Source organism: Narcine bancroftii, chromosome 10 (genome assembly GCF_036971445.1).
Source record: "Narcine bancroftii isolate sNarBan1 chromosome 10, sNarBan1.hap1, whole genome shotgun sequence".
Classification (NCBI taxonomy): Eukaryota; Metazoa; Chordata; class Chondrichthyes; order Torpediniformes; family Narcinidae; genus Narcine; species Narcine bancroftii.
The window spans coordinates 42,814,803-42,834,786 of NC_091478.1; the positions used below are offsets into that span (position 1 = coordinate 42,814,803).

At 42.2% G+C, this 19,984-nt stretch overlaps 1 protein-coding gene across 10 annotated transcripts in view; it reads left to right on the forward strand.

Annotated features, from left to right (window-relative positions):
• slc22a15 (solute carrier family 22 member 15) overlaps positions 1–19,984 on the forward strand; it is a 90,599-nt gene that overhangs the window by 12,767 nt on the left and 57,848 nt on the right. For all 10 annotated transcript variants that reach the window (XR_011345579.1, XM_069900793.1, XM_069900787.1 and 7 more), the window contains 2 exons: positions 6,162–6,308; positions 9,403–9,535. Coding sequence is in view for 9 of the 10 variants with exons in the window: in XM_069900793.1 (XP_069756894.1) it covers positions 6,162–6,308; positions 9,403–9,535 (280 nt within the window). In the remaining variant the exon portion in view is untranslated. The remainder of the gene's footprint in view (positions 1–6,161; positions 6,309–9,402; positions 9,536–19,984) is intronic.

Consider the following 19,984-nt stretch of genomic DNA (forward strand, 5'->3'; position numbering starts at 1 on the left):
CTCTCCCCACTCCTCCGCTCTCCCCACTCCTCCGCTCTCCCCACTCCTCCGCTCTCCCCACTCCTCCGCTCTCCCCACTCCTCCGCTCTCCCCACTCCTCCCCTCTCCCCACTCCTCCCCTCTCCCCACTCCTCCCCTCTCCCCACTCCTCCCCTCTCCCCACTCCTCCCCTCTCCCCACTCCTCCCCTCTCCCCACTCCTCCCCTCTCCCCTCTCCCCACTCCTCCCCACTCCTCCCCACTCCTCCCCACTCCTCCCCTCTCCCCACTCCTCCCCTCTCCCCACTCCTCCCCTCTCCCCACTCCTCCCCTCTCCCCACTCCTCCCCTCTCCCCACTCCTCCCCTCTCCCCACTCCTCCCCTCTCCCCACTCCTCCCCTCTCCCCACTCCTCCCCTCTCCCCACTCCTCCCCTCTCCCCACTCCTCCCCTCTCCCCACTCCTCCCCTCTCCCCACTCCTCCCCACTCCTCCCCTCTCCCCACTCCTCCCCTCTCCCCACTCCTCCCCTCTCCCCACTCCTCCCCTCTCCCCACTCCTCCCCTCTCCCCACTCCTCCCCTCTCCCCACTCCTCCCCTCTCCCCACTCCTCCCCTCTCCCCACTCCTCCCCTCTCCCCACTCCTCCCCTCTCCCCACCCCTCCCCTCTCCCCACTTGCTCCCCTCTCCCACTCCTCCCCTCTCCCGCTTCCCCACTCCTCCCCTCTCCCGCTTCCCCACTCCTCCCCTCTCCCGCTTCCCCACTCCTCCCCTCTCCCGCTTCCCCGTTCCTCCCCTCTCCCCGTTCCCCGTTCCTCCCCTTCCCACCCCGCAACTCCCTTGTCTCAGACCCATTAGTCCCCCTTCCCCGGTGAAACAAAGTCTAAAACATAAACAGAAAATTGGGGAAAACCTAAGGTATCAGCCACTTTGTGACGTGGAATGTAAATCTGAAGAAACTGGTCTGAAACATTCCCAATAGTTTTCTCTTACCTCTCCTAGTGTTTTGCTGAGTGCCTCCAGCAAATTGTTTTTTGCTTCACATTCCAGGACTTGCATTCTTTCATGTGTCCCCACATGAGTGAAATTTCTCTCTTTCGAAAGGCGATCTGACTTTGTGAGTGAGTCCAGCACTTTCTACTTTTGTGTCTTTTGGAGGGATGGTCCCCTATGGTTTTACAGCACAGTATCAGGCCTTTCGGCACAACCTGTCTGTGCTAACCAAGTTACCCATCTGAGCTAAACCTATTTTTGGGCCCATATTCCTGTAAACCATCTCCACCCATTACATGTTCACATGTCTATTAAATGTCGTAGTTGTCTCCCCTCCAACCCCTCCCCATCCCATATTCCTTTGCTGGCTCATTCTACATACTAGTTCACCATGGATCTTTCCTCCTCTCATTGGATATCTATGTCCTCCCCTACCCTGGGAAAAAGTCTGACCTCACCTTATCCATGACCCTCATGATTTTATAAACCTCCTACACTTCAGGGAAAAACATCTCAGACTTTCCAGTTTTTTTTAACATCTCAAACCCACCAGTTATGCCAACATCCTTATATATATTTTGCATGATTTCTGGCTTATTGATGTGCTAAAGCTCAGCGACCAGCACTGTGCACATTACTCCAAGTGTAGTCTTGCGTTGTAACATGACATTCAACTGCTGTGCTCATTGGCCTGATTGATGAAGCCAAGCATGCCAAATGGATTCCTCACCATCCTGTCTACCGCCATTATCATTTTCTGGGAACTATGTACCTCTAGCCTTAGGTTTCTCTGTTCTCTAATATTCTCTCAAGCTCTACCACAGGAGTGGGCAATCTTTTTTAAAAAAAATCTCACATTCCACTTTAAGTATGCCATAGGTGCTCTGTGATTAGTAAGGGATTGCTTAAGGTGGCATGTGAGTGAAAAGAAAAAGTTGAAAAACCACTGTTTTAATCGTACCTAATTGTACCTAACTTGTTATGTGAATGGTTTCATAACTCCAAAGGAAATGGTCCATTGACACTTTCTCAAGCAAAATATTTCCGTAACAATTGGATCTAGAACAGTGGTTCTCAACCAACATACCACCTTTAGCAATCCCTTATTAATCACAGAGCACATGGCTTAGGATTACTTAAGGTGGAATATGAGTTTAAAAAAATGGTTGCCCACCCCTGCCCTACCACTTATAGTGAATGTCCTGCCTTGGTTTGATGCACTTGTCTAAATTATATACCATTCTTTGTTCCTTTTTCCCAGTTAGACCATTAGACTTTAGAGCAGCATTAGGCTATCAGCCCATAGAGTCTGCTCCGCCATTCAAATTATGGCTGATGTATTTTTACTTTCAACCCTATTCTCCTGCCTTTCCTGAATAACCTTTGATGCAATTAATCATCAAGAACTTTTCAAACTCCGCATTAAATATTAAGCTCCATCTGTAATCATAGATAACCTTCACAATTCACTCTACTGCCAATTTTGGCATCATCCACCAACTTACTAACTGTGCCAACTTCATTTTCATCCATACCATTAATATAAATCAGAAACAACAGATTACCCAGAACTGATTGCTGCAATACACCACTAGCCACATGCTTTGAATCTGAAAAGCCTTTCTCCGCCTCTTATCATGCATATTCTCCACAACACTGACCAAAGAAGGTTCTCTGTCAATTATGCTTGAACCATTTGAGGGCCAGATCCCAGTGATCATTATCATTTGGCTGGAGAGAAGGGTCCCTCCATAGATTACATTCACAATTCTCTCTACTGCCAATTTTTGGCATCATCCTCCAATTTACTAACTGTGCCAACTACATTTTCATCCATATCATTAATAAAAATCACAGAGAAGACAGCACCCAGAAATGATTGGTGCATAACACCACTGGCTACATGCTTTTAACTTTACATTACACCAATTGAGGACAGGACCGTGTCTCATTTACTGTCCATCACCATGACTCAACAAGGAATCTCCTCCATATTTATTCTTGACTAAGTATGGGGGTGGGGGGGGGCGGGCACAGAATCTTGGTGTTGATTATTGTCCATCGCACTGACCAAGGGAGAGATTACTCTCCACAACATCCACTGAGGGAGAAATCCCTGTCATATTTTCTCTTTAGTACATTGAATGGGAGATTCAATGTCACATTTCACACTGTCACTCAGAATGGGAGAGGGATCATTGCCCCGTTCACTGTTTTCCATGTTTTTTCTCCATCACAGAGTCTGAGGGACAGACTCAGATCCCTATCACGTACGCTCTCGTGTACTGACTGAGAGTAGGTTCTTCATCATATTCGCTGTCAATGACTGACAAAGGGAAGGGTCAGCATCACATTTACTCCTCAGCGCTCTGACAAGGGATTGATACTATCATGATGCTCCCCATCATTCTGGTTGAAGGAGGGATCTCATCATGTTATTTATCCTCAGCTGTCCCTGTTGCATGTGCTCAGTATTACTGTGACAAACAGGATGTACAAATCAAAGTCAACCTCTGCTGCTTGTATTTGGTAGATAGCCTTTCATCCCCTTCATATTCATGTGTCTATCTAAAAGCCTCATATTCCCTGCCATGTTTATTATAGAGATTGATGAATTAATCTTGTCAACTTTAATCTCCCATCACTGCATTAGGGGGTGTTGGGGGGTGGGGGGATGCAATGAGAGAATTCATTGACGAGGAGTTCCCTGTTTTGTGTCAGCTCCATTGCATTTGAAGGTTGCTGTAGGATTAGAAGGTGTTCCTTGCTCTATGCTCTTCTCTTAGCCTTAGTGAGGGAAAGATCCTTCTCACATTTTCCCTCCTTGATCTTGCTGACTGAGGGGAAAAAAAGGGTACCTTTAATATGTTTCCTATCACACTGAGGGATGAATCTCGGACAGATTTACTCAGTTTTACGCTGACTGTAGGATGATTCTCTGATACTCTGCATCATTTCCCCACAGATGTGGGTCGAAGGATCTGATGAACCTGATCACACTGCATAAAGGAAGGATCCACATCACCTCCTTGATGACAATTAGGGAGTGCTATTAAAAGGAAAGTCTGCAGTGCTGGGATTGTAGTTCAATACCCAAAAGTTCTGGAGAAACTTAGCAGGTCACATAACATCTATGGGAGGTAAAGGGTAACCAACACTTTGGGCCCGAGCCCGTCATCAAGATATGAGCAAAAAGCAGTCAGGTGTCTGAATAAAAAGATGAGGAAAGGTGGGAGGAAGGGGCATAAGGAGGAGCTAGGTGGATGTAAGGAGACAGGTGGAAAAGAAAAAAAGCTGAGAAGTGATAAGGAGAGAGGAAGCTCTGAATTGATGGGGAGGGAAGGGGAGCTGAAGGAAAGGAGGGTGATAGGAAAAGAAAGAGTCTCAGTGTGGGGGGGGGGGGGTTGTGTTTAACAGAAGCTGGAGAGGTGGATGTGAATGCCATCTGGTTGGAGAGTGCCCAGATGGAATATTAGGTGTTCCTCCAATTTGTAGGTAGCCTAGATTTGGCAGTGCACAAGACCATGGATAGACATGTCGGTTTGCGAATATTTTGTGGAATTAAAATGATTGGCCAGTAGGCCCTGTCATTGATGTGGCTAGAGCAAAGATGCTCAATCAAACAGTCTACGATGTAGGGGAGGCCACAACGGGGGCACCAGATTCACTAGACAACCCTGCAGATTCATAAGTGAAGTGCCCTGAAGATGGTGAGGGAGGAGGTTTGGGCTCAGGTGGAGCATCTCCTGAAGTCACAGGGATAGGTACTGAGGGAGCAATTAGTGGGAAAGATGAGGGGACGAGGGAGCCCTGCAGACGGGCATGTGTCAGGTGGTAGGATCACGTTGTGGGTGGTAGAAATTGCGAAGGATAATATGCTGGTGAGGTGATCGGAGAAGACGAGGGAAATTCTGTCCTTGTGTCTCAGGGCAGAAGGGGCCAGGGCAAATCTGAGGGAAATAGAGGAGATGTGAGTTAGGCCTGAGTTGATGGCAGTAGAGGGGAATCTACTTTTTTGAAGAAGGAGGACATCTCAAATATTCTTGAAGGAAATAACTCATCCTGAGAGCAGTTGCAATGGAGGCGGAGGAATTGAGTAAAAGAAATAGAATCCTTACAGGGGTCTTGGTGTGAAGAGTTGTTGTTGAGGTAACTGTGGGAGTTGGTAGGGTTGACGAAAATATTTGCACAGCTTGTTAACTACCCGACCAGTCAAATGAGGTGCTCCTGTTGTGTTTACTCTCCTTCCCTGCACTGATAGGGAGGAGTTCCTCATAATTCACCAGCTGCACACTGTCTTTGGGTTATGAATTTATAGACACCCATCCCTATGACCGAACCCCTACAATATTAAATTGAAAAGTCCAACATACAGTATATTCTTCATTCCTATGAATACTGCAGCTACTTTTCTCTATCTTTGCACTTTTATTAATTATTCTTTCCTATCAGTCCATATGTGTGTTTGGTGCCGCTCATTCCAATACTCTGGAGGCATGGTTAAGATTCAAGAAATAGTACAAAACATGTAATACAGTAAAACCCCCTGGTATCCAGCACCAATGGGGATTGGTAGATGCCGAATAAGTGAACTTTCTGGCTGCTTGAGATTGTGCCTTGGGTGATTGGCGAACCAATGGCAAGGTGCACCAATTTTAAACTTCCATGTTTTTTTAATCTCTTTTATTTTCTGTAATTATTTTTTGCCGGTTCTTTGAGGCTGCTGGTTGCTTGAATTTTGGATAACAGGTTTTACCTCAGTTCAATTCATCGGCAACCTGAGTTTAAGATCTATACCCCTGACCCAATCAGGAAGCCTTCAGTGCCTGAAGCTGTTTGGGAGTACTTCTTGTCCTCAGCAGCCTCTCGAATCTCAGCTCCGATACCTGGTTCCCATAAGCTGGTCTCCAGCAGCCCACAGACCCCCAACCACAAGTCGCCTGTATTCTGTATAGGTCCCTCAGCTGCTGAGCCCTTTGCTGGTCTGCTGCCCTGGTCACCTTTCCTGGCCTCCTCTGCTTCTTCTTCATATCAAATGATTTATGGGTATATTCTGACATAGATAAAATTAAGATGGAACCCATTCATTACTAGGAAATGGTCTTTACATCATCAGCTGGCAGATGACTAGTTAGTGGATTAACCTGGTGATGACATGAATGATGTAGTAAGTTCATGCAATGTGTTTGCAGATTTATGTGGCTTGTCAGTCAATGCTGATTGTACTGGTGGGAGCACAGCCTGAATACAAGATAATTGCAGAGGAAGACCCCAGCACACATGAAGAACTCGTAAAACATGTTGTTTTTGAGGAAGATATCACTTCAATTGCAACAGAGGTAAACAAGGAGTGATACTGGGTTACTTGACTGAATGTTCTCTGGCATACATAACAATGTTTTGGGCTTGTATCCTTAATCAAGGGCTCAAGCCCATAATGTCGGTTATGTATCTTTTTCTTTGGTATATAAAGTACACTGTTGACTGCTTTGTTTCTCCAGCATTGTGTTTTTACAGCACCAATGATCGGGACTAGACCTTGGTTCAAATCCCGCGGTGTCTGTAAGGAATTTGTACATTCTTCCTGTGTCTGGGAGAATGTCCAGGGGCTCCTGTTTCCTCCCACCCTTCAAAATGTATCGGGGTGTAGGTTAATGGGGTATAAATTGGGCGGCACGGATTCGTAGGGCTGAATTGGTCTGCTACAGTCGTGTCTAAATTTAAATTTAAAATATTTTTAAAAAATGACGTCACATATAACCCTGAGATTCTTTTTCCTGTGAACAAGGCAGATTTACCAGTTATTGGTAGTTCAAAAAAACTGTACTCAATGTACACATACAAACAAATAAAGAAATGAAAACAAACTGTGCTGACAGAAAGAGGAAAAAAAACAGTAAAATGTTAAAATCAGAGTCCTTAAAAGAGTCGTTAGCCCCTTTCACATTTGCACCTTGTCCCAGGAATTAACGGCCGATTGACTGGTTAAGGGTTGAGTGGGAAAGCAAAATCGTCTGGATGCCGGCGTGAAATTACATCATTTCATGCAGGGATAGATAGCCTCTACTCCTACTGCATTCCCTGGCGTCCCCCTATGCTGGCGTGCAGATTAGCCTAGTGTGAAAGTGAGAATTGTATTCTTGGACAGAAAGGACCCAAGTTTTTGTGTGAGTCCAGGAATGTGAAGAAAGAAAATATTAAAATGAAGGTATAAACTTTGCTGTGGGAAAGTCACAGTGGGAGAGGGAGGAAAGTGGTGGCAATAAATAGCAATAGCAGAAAATTTATAAACTATTTGGGAAAGTTGGTAGCGCTATTGCGCACAATTTATAAAGAGAGTGGGGAAAAGCAATGGCAGACTTGCCCTCCCAGAATTCCACGCGGCAGAGAAACCCCTCCATGTATGCAGACATGCATACAGTCCTTTGCTGTTTTGGTGACATTGAGTGCAAGATTGTTGTTGGGGCATCATTCAGCCTCCCTCAGCTGTTGTGCTTCCTCCACCAGATTTCAGAAATGATTTTATTCTATTCCACCCCCCTCCATCCCCAATCTGCTGAGTTGGTATTTTCTGTGTATTGCATTCTGCATCTGGTGACCAAGACATTGGACTAGGAGCTGTGGGTTGCCAGCTGGTCAGCTTTGCGATGGTTCAGCACATTCCATCCCAACCCTTAATGCTAATTTTAAGCTTTCACAGGGAGAAAAAGTGATATTTGAGTGTATGAGGAACTGGGTAGATTAATTTTAGAAAACAGTGCTCACATAGAACTCTACAGCACAGAAAAAGGCCACTTTGGTCCTTCTAGTGTGTGCTGAACCATTTTTTTGTTTAGTCCCACTGATTTGCACCCAGTTTATAGCCCTCCATACCTCTCCCATCCACGTACCTGTTCAAATTCTTCTACAATGTTACGTTAAGCCCACATTCACCACCTCAGCTGGCAGCACATTCCACACTCCCACCTCTCTCTGCGTGGTTAACCCTCATGTTCTCCCTAATCTTTTCCCCTTTCACTCTTAACCCATGTCCTTTGGTTTGTATCTCACCTATCCTCAAGGGAAAAAGCCTATCTACATTTACTCTGTCTATCCCTCTCATAATTCCAAATACCTCTGTCAAATCTCCCCTCATTCCTCTATGCTCTAGGGAAGAAAGTCTTAACCTGTTTAACCTTTCTTTGTAACTCAATTCCTGAAATCTGGGACATTTGGATGTGGAGAGGAAATAGGGGAGATTCACTTGGTTTGAAACTTAAGAGTTAAAATTAAGACAATGTACATACTACCCGGGGATGTGGAAGGTGACGGGTGCCTTGAGCTCAGGTTCGCCGCTGGACCTGACAAGGGCTATGCGGCTATGGAGGTTACGGGAGTGCAGAAGGCCGTGGCATTGGAGGAGGTGGTGGGATCCACGGACATTGAATGTCCCTGAAGGGACTCTTACTTTCTTAATAAGAAAGTACACTTTGTATGGCTTTGCAGAGGAAGGAAAGGAGAGATTCTTGTGTATTTTGTGTGCAAATCAACTAATGGAATCTTGATCCCAAATCTAACTTAAGCCTGTATTTCTTTGAATATTGGATGATTAAGGAGTGATAAAATTTTCATGTTTTAAGATAAGAGTTTGATAAGGTAGATGCAGATATTTTATCTGTAAGGAAATCCACTGCAAGGGTTGATGATTTACAATTTAGAGAAGCATTTTATCACATAAAGGAGAGTAGAAATCCGAACCATGGTCCTCTAAATGTCATTTATGCTGGAGGATTAGAGCTGCTTTCAAGAATGAGATAAATTGATATTTTAAAAATCGAGCGTATTACTTATGGATTAGAGGTAGATATCTTAAGATGAGGCTTAAATCAGCCACAAACTAATTTAGCAGACTCTGAGCAGACTGAATGTTTCTACTTGTGATCATGAATCCTGAATAGTTACTGGTGGTGAAGTATTGTTCATGTTTGTACAGACGTTTTGTGCTGTATTTTCATAGACTTGCAGAAATGAATGCTACTGCTACGTGAGTTATCTGTTGCGTGACGTTCTTGTGTTCACTTGTCCTTGGAATGGCCTAAAGGGTTGGGGCAGAATGAAGACGCAGCCAGCTGTAGAAAGTTCAGTAAACGATCAGAGCTTACCAATGCAGCATAATTATGATGTAGTCCTCTGAATGTTTGGGTCTCCCATTAGCAAAACAAGCTGTGTAACCATGATTAAAACCAGTGCCTTTGAGTCTGTGTAACACATCCAACCTCTTGCACTTCTGCTTGCTTTTATTTTTCTGCTGAGATAAGCTCTTGTTCCCTGTTTGCCCTGAAACATTTTTAAATTCCGTTCCTTTCAGAGAAACTTTGGAATTATTGCATTAAATTGCTGATAATTCATATACTTTCAATAGGAATAACACGTTTTTTAAATGTCTACCAACAGTGGTACTTAATCAGGCAAGAAGCGTACAAAGTCAACTTGGCTGGATCCTTGTTCTTCGTGGGCCTGCTTCTTGGTAACCTCTTATTTGGACCATTGTCTGATCGATTCGGCAGAAAACCTACCTTCCTTATAGGTGAGATTGTTCTCAATATGATTATTGAAAAAAAGGCCCAAATAATTTAATGTGTTACATGAGCGTACAAATAAAAAGTTTATTTTTACTTATAGTGATGTAATTCAAAAACAGACATTGAACTTTACACAATAATATCAATATGCATTTATAGAGAACCTTTAAAAGATTTAAACATTTTGTAGGCATTTTAGCAAAGAGGGGTTGACCAGATCACAACCTAGGCCATAACAAAATGCTTGGTTGAAGTTGCAGGTTTTCCTAATGTAGGGAATGGATGCTCAGGACTTGAAAGAAGGGAATATGTCATTTGTAGTCAGATTTGTGAAAACAAATTCTGAGGACACAGAGTTTCCATTTTATGAACATAAACGGAAGATGGGAGTATAATGTGGTGGTATAGGAGGTAATAGAGGCTGCCTCGTTAAATATAGCTTAGGCATAGTTAAAGATTTTTGAATAGTAGAGGAATTAAAGGTTCATGAGAAAAGGCAAGTAACTGGAGCTGATTCTACGACTGTATCAGCCATTGTCTTACTGAATGGCAGAGTAGGCCAGATGGCCTAATCCTGCTCCTAACTTCTATGGACTTAAGTTCACCAAATTAATTCCTGGGATGGGAAAGTAGAGGTGTTGTGGGATTTATCATGAGAAGTTAAGCAGATTGGGTTTAAAAGAATAAAATAAGATTTCTTTGTGGTTTGGCAAGAGAGATGGAGGAATGATGTTTCCTCTGGATGCATTTTTAAAACCAAGGGTTACAATCTCAAAATAATAGACTGGCCATTCAAAGCTGAAATTTCTCCCAAAGGTCAGTAAACATTTGGAATTCTACACCAAAGATAGAAAACAGGAGTAAATTGAAGACTGCAATCAATATTTACATATTTTACATGAAGGCACAGTTAGCGCAACACCTTAACAGAGCCAGCGATTGGGACCGGGGTTTGAATCCCATGCTGTTTTGTAAGGAGTTTGTACATTCTCCCCGTGTCTGCGAGGGTTTTTCTGGGAACTGTGGCTTCTTCCTACCTTTCGAAGTGTACTGGGGGGGGGTGGTATAGGTTAATTGACCAGGACGGTCTCATGGTCTGAAATTGCTGATCACCGTGCTGTATGTCTAAATGTAAAAAAAAAATAAAAGAACCAAATTATATGGGATGAGTGTAAGAGAGTGGAGGTGAGGGACAAGATGAACCATGATCTTATTGAAGGGTGGAATAGCCACAATGGGCCAATTGGTCCCCTTCTGCCTCTGTGTATTATGGTCTTTTGCTTGAAGGAGTAGATAAGTAGATGTCTTCCCTCATTGGAACATCTGGTACACAGGGGGAAAATTTTAGAATATGAGGTTGCTAATTTATGATAGAGGTAGTTCTTCTCTCATAGACTTGTAACCTTTTAGAATTGCTAACCACAAAGAATCGTGGAGGCCACCTTATCGAATAGATTCAAGACAGAGATGGATAGATTTTGGGCAATGGAGGAGCTCACTGTTGAGGAAACAGACAAATCAATGGAGTTGAGTCCAAACTCAGATCACCAATCAGAAAAGGCTCAAGGAACCACATGGCCGATACTTACCATTGTATTTTTAAGGAAGTAGATTTATGGAGTCAGACAAACTTTCTGCAAAGAAAACTGACCCTTCACCCCACTGAATCCATGCTGACTATCAAGCAACCATTTCCATTAGATAGAGAAGACTGCAGATGCTGGAATCTGAAGCCAAACACAGTTTACTGGAGGAGCTCAGCGGGTCAAGCAGCATCAGTGAAAAAGAATGGTCAGTGTTTTGGGCCAAACCCTTCATCAAGACTCTTGAACTCCACCATTCCTTTCGTCACACTGATGCTGCTCGACCTGATGAGTTTCTCCATTTACTTTCATTGCATTTTATTCTTTTTGAAATTCCCCCCAGATTCTACCACTTACCATAAATTACAGTGGCTAATTGATCTGAGAAGTTTGGTAGATGAACCAGTGGTATGGTGTTAAATCAAGAAGGCAGAAGAGGTAGAAATGGAGGAACTGTGTGGCTTTTCAGTGTTTGAGGGCTTGGGAAAGTAATAGAAGGAGAGAGAGATTGGAATACAAAGATTAGAATTATAAAACTGAGCCATTGCCAACGTGGGACAGTATAAATTAGCAAGCACGACTGAGGTAAATGTGGTTATGCACAGAAAAGCACTAGAGAGGTGTAGATTGTCGAAGGTACACGGTATCCAGAAGTGCTTTATCCAGGTTATATTTTGATCCATGCAACTCTTTTTTTGAATATTTTATTTTATTTTTCACAGACATACAAAATCCAATAAACAAAGCCATTCATGTACATATGCATACCCAAAGTCCATATTTGTCCCAACATCACCCCCCCCACCACAGCGAGAACATTACAAAAACTTACATGAATGCAACTCTTCATGAGGATGTATGTACTACAGGAAAGGGAGATGGTCCAGTTTACTGGCAATGCAGACATTTTCAATGTATTTGTTACTTGATTACATCTTTTAAATCTTTCTGTTTTAGCTACAGTATCTAAAGTTCTTGGAGGAATTTTATGTTGGATGTTTAAATAACTTACATATTTAATGTATTTTGTGAGGTAAATGAGTTGGTAAATTCAGGAGATTTGAGTTCTTATAAGATAAATGTCCATGCAATTAAAAAGTTAAATGACTGGAGATTTAACCATTTAACCATTAAACATATAACAATGAATACCATATCTACTCATGTAATAATCGAGTATTGGGGACCAATTTTTTGGGTCAAGTTAAGGGGGTTGACTTTTACATGGGGATATTACTTTTAACCACAGTAAATACCAGCTATGTTCAAGGCATCGGGTGCTCTGGTGGGTAGCTGAGACGAGGATCTGTGGTCGGGCGTCAGGAGCTCAAATGGGCAGGTGGCAAGGCAAAGGTCTGCGGCCTATCTATTAACAAAATGTCTATGGAAATGCATTATTTACTTGTAGGCAAACCTTGGTGATCAAAGGAATAGTTTGATTGCTGTCAAAAGTTGCAAGCATGAAATTATTTTGGGTCAAATTTCAAAGGAACACTTTTTTAGTAGATGTTAAAAAGTAGAACCAAGGACTGAATTAAAAATCATTTGCATTAATATGGAATGCAAACATTGTTAACTTTAATGTTAACTCTGTTTCTCTCATCACAGTTGCTGCCTGACCTGCTGAGTATTTCCAATTTTTTTTTAATTTTAATTTCAAATTTTCAGCATCTACTGTATTTTGCTTTGACAATAAAGCTTTAAACTGATTGCTTTAAAATTATTTCTATTTGGAATATGTTCTCTGTCATATTTTTTAACTTGGTTTCAGGATTGATGCTTGATTATATAAGCCTCCTCAGCACTTACAGGTTGCATTCTGCTGTTGGAGTTCATTCAGAATATTTGTGCAGCCAGTAATTTTCTGTATCTTCTATTTAATTCTAGCTAGCAAGAAAGAACTTGTATTTATGTGGCATATATTAATAACATAACATTTCTTACTTAACTCTAAACTTAATGTTAATGAATGTGTGTGTATAATTAAAAGTCCCACTCTGAAAAGTCAATCTTTAAAGTTCAGCATCATTTAGTCTTGCTTGAAGGTCTTAAATCCTCAGTTCAGAAATAATTATAAAGTGCTTTTAAGCATCATATCTTCAGTCCTCTTTTACTCACAATGTGGTTTTCCACACAGAATCTGCCCTCTTAAAGACAGTGAATGTGGCTATTTTCTTCCACGATGAAGTCACAAACCAGACAAGGGTTAAATGAAGTGGCCAAACACAAAAATAGACCCAGTAGAAATCGATTCTCTTTGGAAAAGAGGTCTTCATTAATTCAATAGCCACTGGTTCTGTGTCCTACTTTCAGGAGTAAGACACAACAAAGAGCATCAATTCTGGTTACTGTGATGTTACAAGATCAAACCAGCAACCACAAAGAAGGCATATCACACAGGGGTAAAGATGAATAATTACTTTATTAACAAAAAAAATTCACCTTCAAACTTTAATTCAAAATCCCCACTGGTTACTATGCAAACTTGACTTGACTCCATCTGTTCATCAGATTGGTAATATGTACTTCTGGTATTGGTGCCACTCAACAGGAAGGATGTGGTAACAATGGAGAGTGTGCGGAAGAGATTCACATGGTTGTTGCCTGGAATGGAGGGGTATAGTCATAAGGACAGATTGGATAGATTAGGTTTATTCTGTTACAAGATCAAACCAGCAGCCACAAAGAAGGCATATCATACAGGGGTAAAGATGAACAATTACTTTATTAACAAAAAATTCACCTTCAAACTTTAATTCAAAATCGCACCCCTTTTATAACAATGCCCACTGATTACTATGCAAATTTCTATAACAGTGTAAAACTAATAAATTCCCCAGCCTAAATATAACATCTTTTCTTTGGCTTGGCTTCGCGGACGAAGATTTATGGAGGGGTAATGACCACGTCAGCTGCAGGCTCGTTTGTGGCTGACAAGTCCGATGCGGGACAGGCAGACACGGTTGGAGTGGTTGCAAGGGAAAATTGGTTGGTTGGGGTTGGGTGTTGGGTTTTTCCTCCTTTGTCCTTTGACAGTGAGATGGGCTCTGCGGTCTTCTTCAAAGGAGGTTGCTGCCCGCCGAACAGTGAGGCGCCAAGATGCACGGTTTGAGGTGATATCAGCCCACTGGCGATGGTCAATGTGGCAGGCACCAAGAGCTTTCTTTAGGCAGTCCTTGTACCTCTTCTTTGGTGCACCTCTGTCTCAATCTTGGGAAGGCGATGGTCCTCCATTCTGGAGACGTGACCTACCCAGCACAGTTGGATCTTCAGCAGCGTGGATTCGATGCTGTTGGCCTCTGCCATCTCGAGTACTTCGATGTTGGAGATGAAGTCACTCCAATGAATGTTGAGGATGGAGCGGAGACAACGCTGGTGGAAGCGTTATAATTAGCCATAGGTGATGCTGGTAAAGGAGCCGAACAGGAGTGTGGGTATGACAATGGCTCTGTATATGCTAATCTTTGTGAGAGGTTTTTCAGTTGGTTGTTTTTCCAGACTCTTTTGTGTAGTCTTCCAAAGGCGCTATTTGCCTTGGCGAGTCTGTTGTCTATCTCGTTGTCGATCCTTGCATTTGATGAAATGGTGCAGCCGAGATTGGTAAACTGGTTGACCGTTTTGAGTTTTGTGTGCCCGATGGAGATGTGGGGGGGCTGGTAGTCATGGTGGGGAGCCGGCTGATGGAGGACCTCAGTTTTCTTCAGGCTGACTTCCAGGCCAAACATTTTGGCAGTTTCCGCAAGCGCTGAAGAGCTGGCTCTGAATGGGCAACTAAAGCGGCATCGTCTGCAAAGAGTAGTTCATGGACAAATTGCTCTTGTGTCTTGGTGTGAGCTTGCAGGTGCCTCAGATTGAAGAGACTGCCATCCGTGCGGTACCGTCTTCATTGTTGAGGTCTTTCATGGCTTGTTTCAGTATCATGCTGAAGAAGATTGAAATGAGGATTGGTGTGAGAACGCAGTCTTGCTTCACGCCATTGTTAATGGAAAACGGTTCAGAGAGCTCATTGCTATCTGACTCGACCTCATTGGTTTTTGTGCAGTTGTAATTAAAACATATGTAATTAAAATCTAGGTTATATTTCCAACCAGCGCACAGAAAAACTTAGACGTAAAACAAACACAAAACACACAAGACTCACAAAACTTCGATCTCAACTAAAGCTAAAATCAGAAACAAAATTCAGTTTGTTTGGTAAACTGAAGCCAAAAGATCTTTGAGAGAGAGCATAAAATTTGAAGTGGTCTTGTGTTGCTTGCAGAGAGAGGAACCAGTGGCCTGGTCCGGATTCTTCTGACTGCCTTCGGAATGTTCATCCTTATTGGAATCCCAACATTCTAAACTGTCCTCCAGACCATGACTCATGCTCTTGGCCTTCTTCCACTCCACAGCACCTCCCCTGGTGGTTTATCGTCCAAGTCCAGAAATTTTTAGATCATTTTCTGCACATGCTCAGTCTTTCTCCCACTCTCTCAGCAGTCCACCTTCACCTTGGCTCTCTAAGGCAAACTGTCACTTTTTAACAGAAAACCACACAACACAAAGGCCAATACACAACACAGAACTCTAACAGTATCTCAACCCTGTCTTTCACAAGGTTTCAACCCCTGTATGTCACAGGGTTTTGACTTCTGTGAACTCCAAGCTGAAGTGTTCCAAAACCTGAAGTGTTCCAAAACCTGAACTCAAAATGTCTGTGTTCAGTAATATAATTTCTTCAAATCATGTGACCATTACATAATCAGCAAGTTGATTCCCAATTCTTGGAAACCACATGACCATCAATTTTATTTCTATCAAAATTCTGTTCCTTTCTCAAAACCATTTCATATTCATAATAACTTCTGATGTCATCTCTGTTCAAGAGGCTTAAGTGGCGTTGATCAAAAACAGATGGCTTCCTCAGCAGCTCTTGAATAATTAAGACCACTTTAAATCAGTTAGCTCTGTCTGTCCAAGACACATCGACTCCGAGAATGAAGAGTCTTTTCTGAAAAATATGATTCTCTATTAATGTGCTGTGACTTGTCTGTGACCCTGTACCAACCCACAGCTAACTTACAATACAGATACAATATTTTAACTCCATAATTTACTAAAACATTTTTATAAAAGAAATTAGTTTAATATTAAATTAAAGGTTAGCACAAATCTGTTACTCAATGTATAGGTTGAACATCCTTTTTTAGTCTCATGTTAATGGTTTTATATTATATCTGGCCTATAAGTTGACCCCTATTTTTTGGGCTGTCTGGGTCTCCCAGGAACAACCATACATTTTTTTAAAACACCCCAATCGCAAGTAACAAATCTGTAAACTAAGTAAGTTTAAAAAAAAAAAAACCTCGGCCTATCAGGCAGCAGTGGCAATGGCAACCTCAGGGTCCCAGGTAGGAGCAGTTATGGCGGTACCCAGTGATAGGGAAGTGTCGGGAAGCGGTGGCGCCAGTGATGAGGAGGTGCTTCCAACATCAACTTGTATCCCGAATCAACATCAGTCTAGTTTTTTCGGTAAACTTAAGGTCTCAAATGCATATCAGATGTATAAATCGATTCCACCCCCCCACATTTGAGGATTTTTTTTAAGGGTTTCATGACTTGACATGTATACTGAAATATACAATATGTTATAGTTAAATTACTGGACCATTAGTCCGAAGAGTTGGACTGCTGACATGGATGGGAACAAATTCCTTTGTGGCAGGTGGGAAATTAATTAGATATGCAATTTAAAATGAAGATGGTCTCAGCAACCACCTATCTGTTATCCCTCCCTTATTTTGTTCCATTTATCACAATTCTTACTTTTCAGATTTCAGCAGATAGAAAGTAATAAAAACAATGCTGGAGGAACTCTGTAGGTCAAACAGTGTACTTATATAGATAAAGATACATAACCAACGATTCGGGCTTCAGCCCTTCATCAAAGTATCACCTGATTCCATCTATTATCCTGCCAGCTCCTGTGATCATTCTGAGTTGTTTGCCCTCAGTCTGATTCAGCAAATACTGAGTCGAATACCGTTGTTCTGTTACCATAACAGATTTTATTTTCTTCTACGGAGACTTTCTCTGCCTGGATGCCTCTACCTCACCCAGAGCAGAGTCAGGCTTAACAGTGTAAGTAATAATGCCCATACATTACACTCCAGTAAACAACTTAACAGTTACACATTCATAGACTTTGCATCATACCTGAGACCACATGACATACAAAGTTCATCCAAAACTGCTTAGCATTTCAAATAGAACCACACGTGTCTAGGTATTTAATAATTTGGCATAAACAGCTGAAATAATACTGGAATAATAATTCACCTCCTAGCATTACTTAGAAGGGTCTTGCTTAACCCTCCTGCATTATTTAACTGGGGCCATAGCTTAACAAAAGGTCTTAGCACACTATTGCAAGGCTTGCTTATTTAACCCATTCTTGATACTCTCAATTCCCCCCCTCCCCTTTTATCATTCCATGACAACTAATTAGATTATACTGCTAAAGGTCTTTACTTGTACACATGTACCCTTGAGTACGACCATAACAAAAAGGAAAATCATGAAAAAGGCTGTGGAGAATCCTTGGGCAGCACAGAAACAATAAATCTACTAGGGTAACTGGGAACATAGGGGTAGATATGGTGATCAGGCATTTCGTATGGGAACATAGGGGTAGATATGGTGATCAGGCATTTCGTATCAATTTCACATGAATCCTCTTTTTAATGTGGTTCACCCATTTAGTGTTGTTGTCAGAGCTGTTCATACAGTAGCCTTGACCTATAATCTTACAGGTCTCCTCATGACCATCCAGAATAGTAAAGATCTATTCCGTTCTGGATTGTCACTCTATGGATGGCAACCATCTGTGCTGACACCACCTTCCCAGTGTCTTGGAGCCCCTTAACTGTTTCATTAGCCAATAGCCCCAGCTTCTGAGTTGGCGAACCAGCTCTTTGGATGCCTTTCTCGTACCATCGAAGGGCAACAAAATCATAAAGACCTGCTCCATCTTAGAGAATATCTCTCTTTGTCCTCTTTGTCCTGACCCCGGTTACCTCTGGCCAATTAGGGTACATTATGTATTAACAGGACTCCATCCAATTAGAAGTCAGCCGTGGATACATCTTATTCAAAAATAAAATTAGTGTCATTGTATATAGTAAAAGTTTTACATCAATGTTCTCCCAGCTTTGATATGGTTATATAACTGAGGGCACCATTTGATAAAAATCTCACACCCTGCTGTCCTCCTCATGTGTATCCTTACATTGATTCGAGTTTGACTCCTATACACAAAATGAGAATTATTTAAGATATATTATTAAAATACAGCAGAATTGCAGTCCAACTATGGAATAACTAGCTGAAATAGAAATAAGGTAGCATGTGAAAATGAACAGATGTACTTAAAGCTCTATAAAGAGCCTTCCATCTTTTCAGCATTTGGATTTTTCACCATTCAGCTGCATTCTTTTGCTTGTAAGTGACAGGGAACCCTGAGACGAAGGTCCTAGGGTTGGGAGTTGACTAACTACTTTACAGTTAGTCTACAGACCGGATTTGCCAACATGAAGCATGTGCACTTAGAGTAGAGGGACACCTCTACTGCTGAGAATCAACAATTGGAATAGAGGGGTTGAGCCCCCATATCCCCATACTCAGTTATATAACATAACATAACAATTACAGCACGGAAACAGGCCATTAGGCCCTTCTAGTCCGCACCGAACCAAACACCCCTTTCTAGTCCCACCTCCCTAATTATAGATTATGCCAGCCAGCCAGTCAAACATATGTGCAGTACCTGATATCTTTGTGACTTGATTACGTGCACAATGATACCCACCGTGGCAAGGAAGGAATGATAAATATAACTAGGACATGGTTTAGTTGGTGGATTAAGGATAACCCAACCACCAATGATACTGCTTTGAGTGTCAAGATAATACTGGAATAATAATTCACCTCCCGATCCAAATCTTTCTTCAACGTTAAAATCCAATTCTCCACTTCCCCGGCAGCTTGTTCCACACTCTCACCATCCTCTTGGTGAAGAAGTTTTCCTGCAAGGTTCCCCTGAAACATTTTCCCTTTCACCCTCAACCCATGTCCTCTGATTTTACAAATAGATTCAGATCACATCTTGCAAACTATAGAGGTGGATGCAGGATAAATTACAGGCAGGAAAGAACTATTCCAGGTGCCCTAAACATTGAGAAGTCTTGGCTGTGGCCCATAGTTCTATACTGTGCCTCATTTGCAGCAGGATTGCATTCAACCATGGTCCGTAACTTCATAGCAAAGCATATCTTTCATTCTGCCATTACCGTCAAGTAAGGGAATCAACCCCAAGTCAGAGAAGATAAAAAGGTGGGTCATGTTAGGTCTGCTTTGTTCATGAATGAGTGAGACAAACACCAGGCTGAGTCGAAATCAGGGTTCTTTGTTCTTTATTACCGGATTGTAACACTTGCGACTAACCATGTTAGTCGGAGAATGCATTCTGCCGTTATCAGCAAAATGGTGATTTTTTATACCCTTGGATATGTGCTTAGAACATCATCATATCATTACTTGTCCAATGACTAAAACTGTTGCTATCCTTTCCCTGCTAGCTTCCTGCCTCTCAATCCATCAATGTCTCTCTTATCTTGTAAGTACAAGGATGCATTCACATCTTGTTACAGCCCTGCACATTCCCATCTCATGATGTTTTACCTAACAGGAGTACAAGGACACCTCCCCTTCTTGTTACAGCCCTGTACAGGGTAACTCCTTACACATTCCCATCTCATGATGTTTTACCTTACAGTCATGAACAACAAAAATTGGATGCAGTTGAAAAAAGCTGCAACGCCAAACAGGACATGA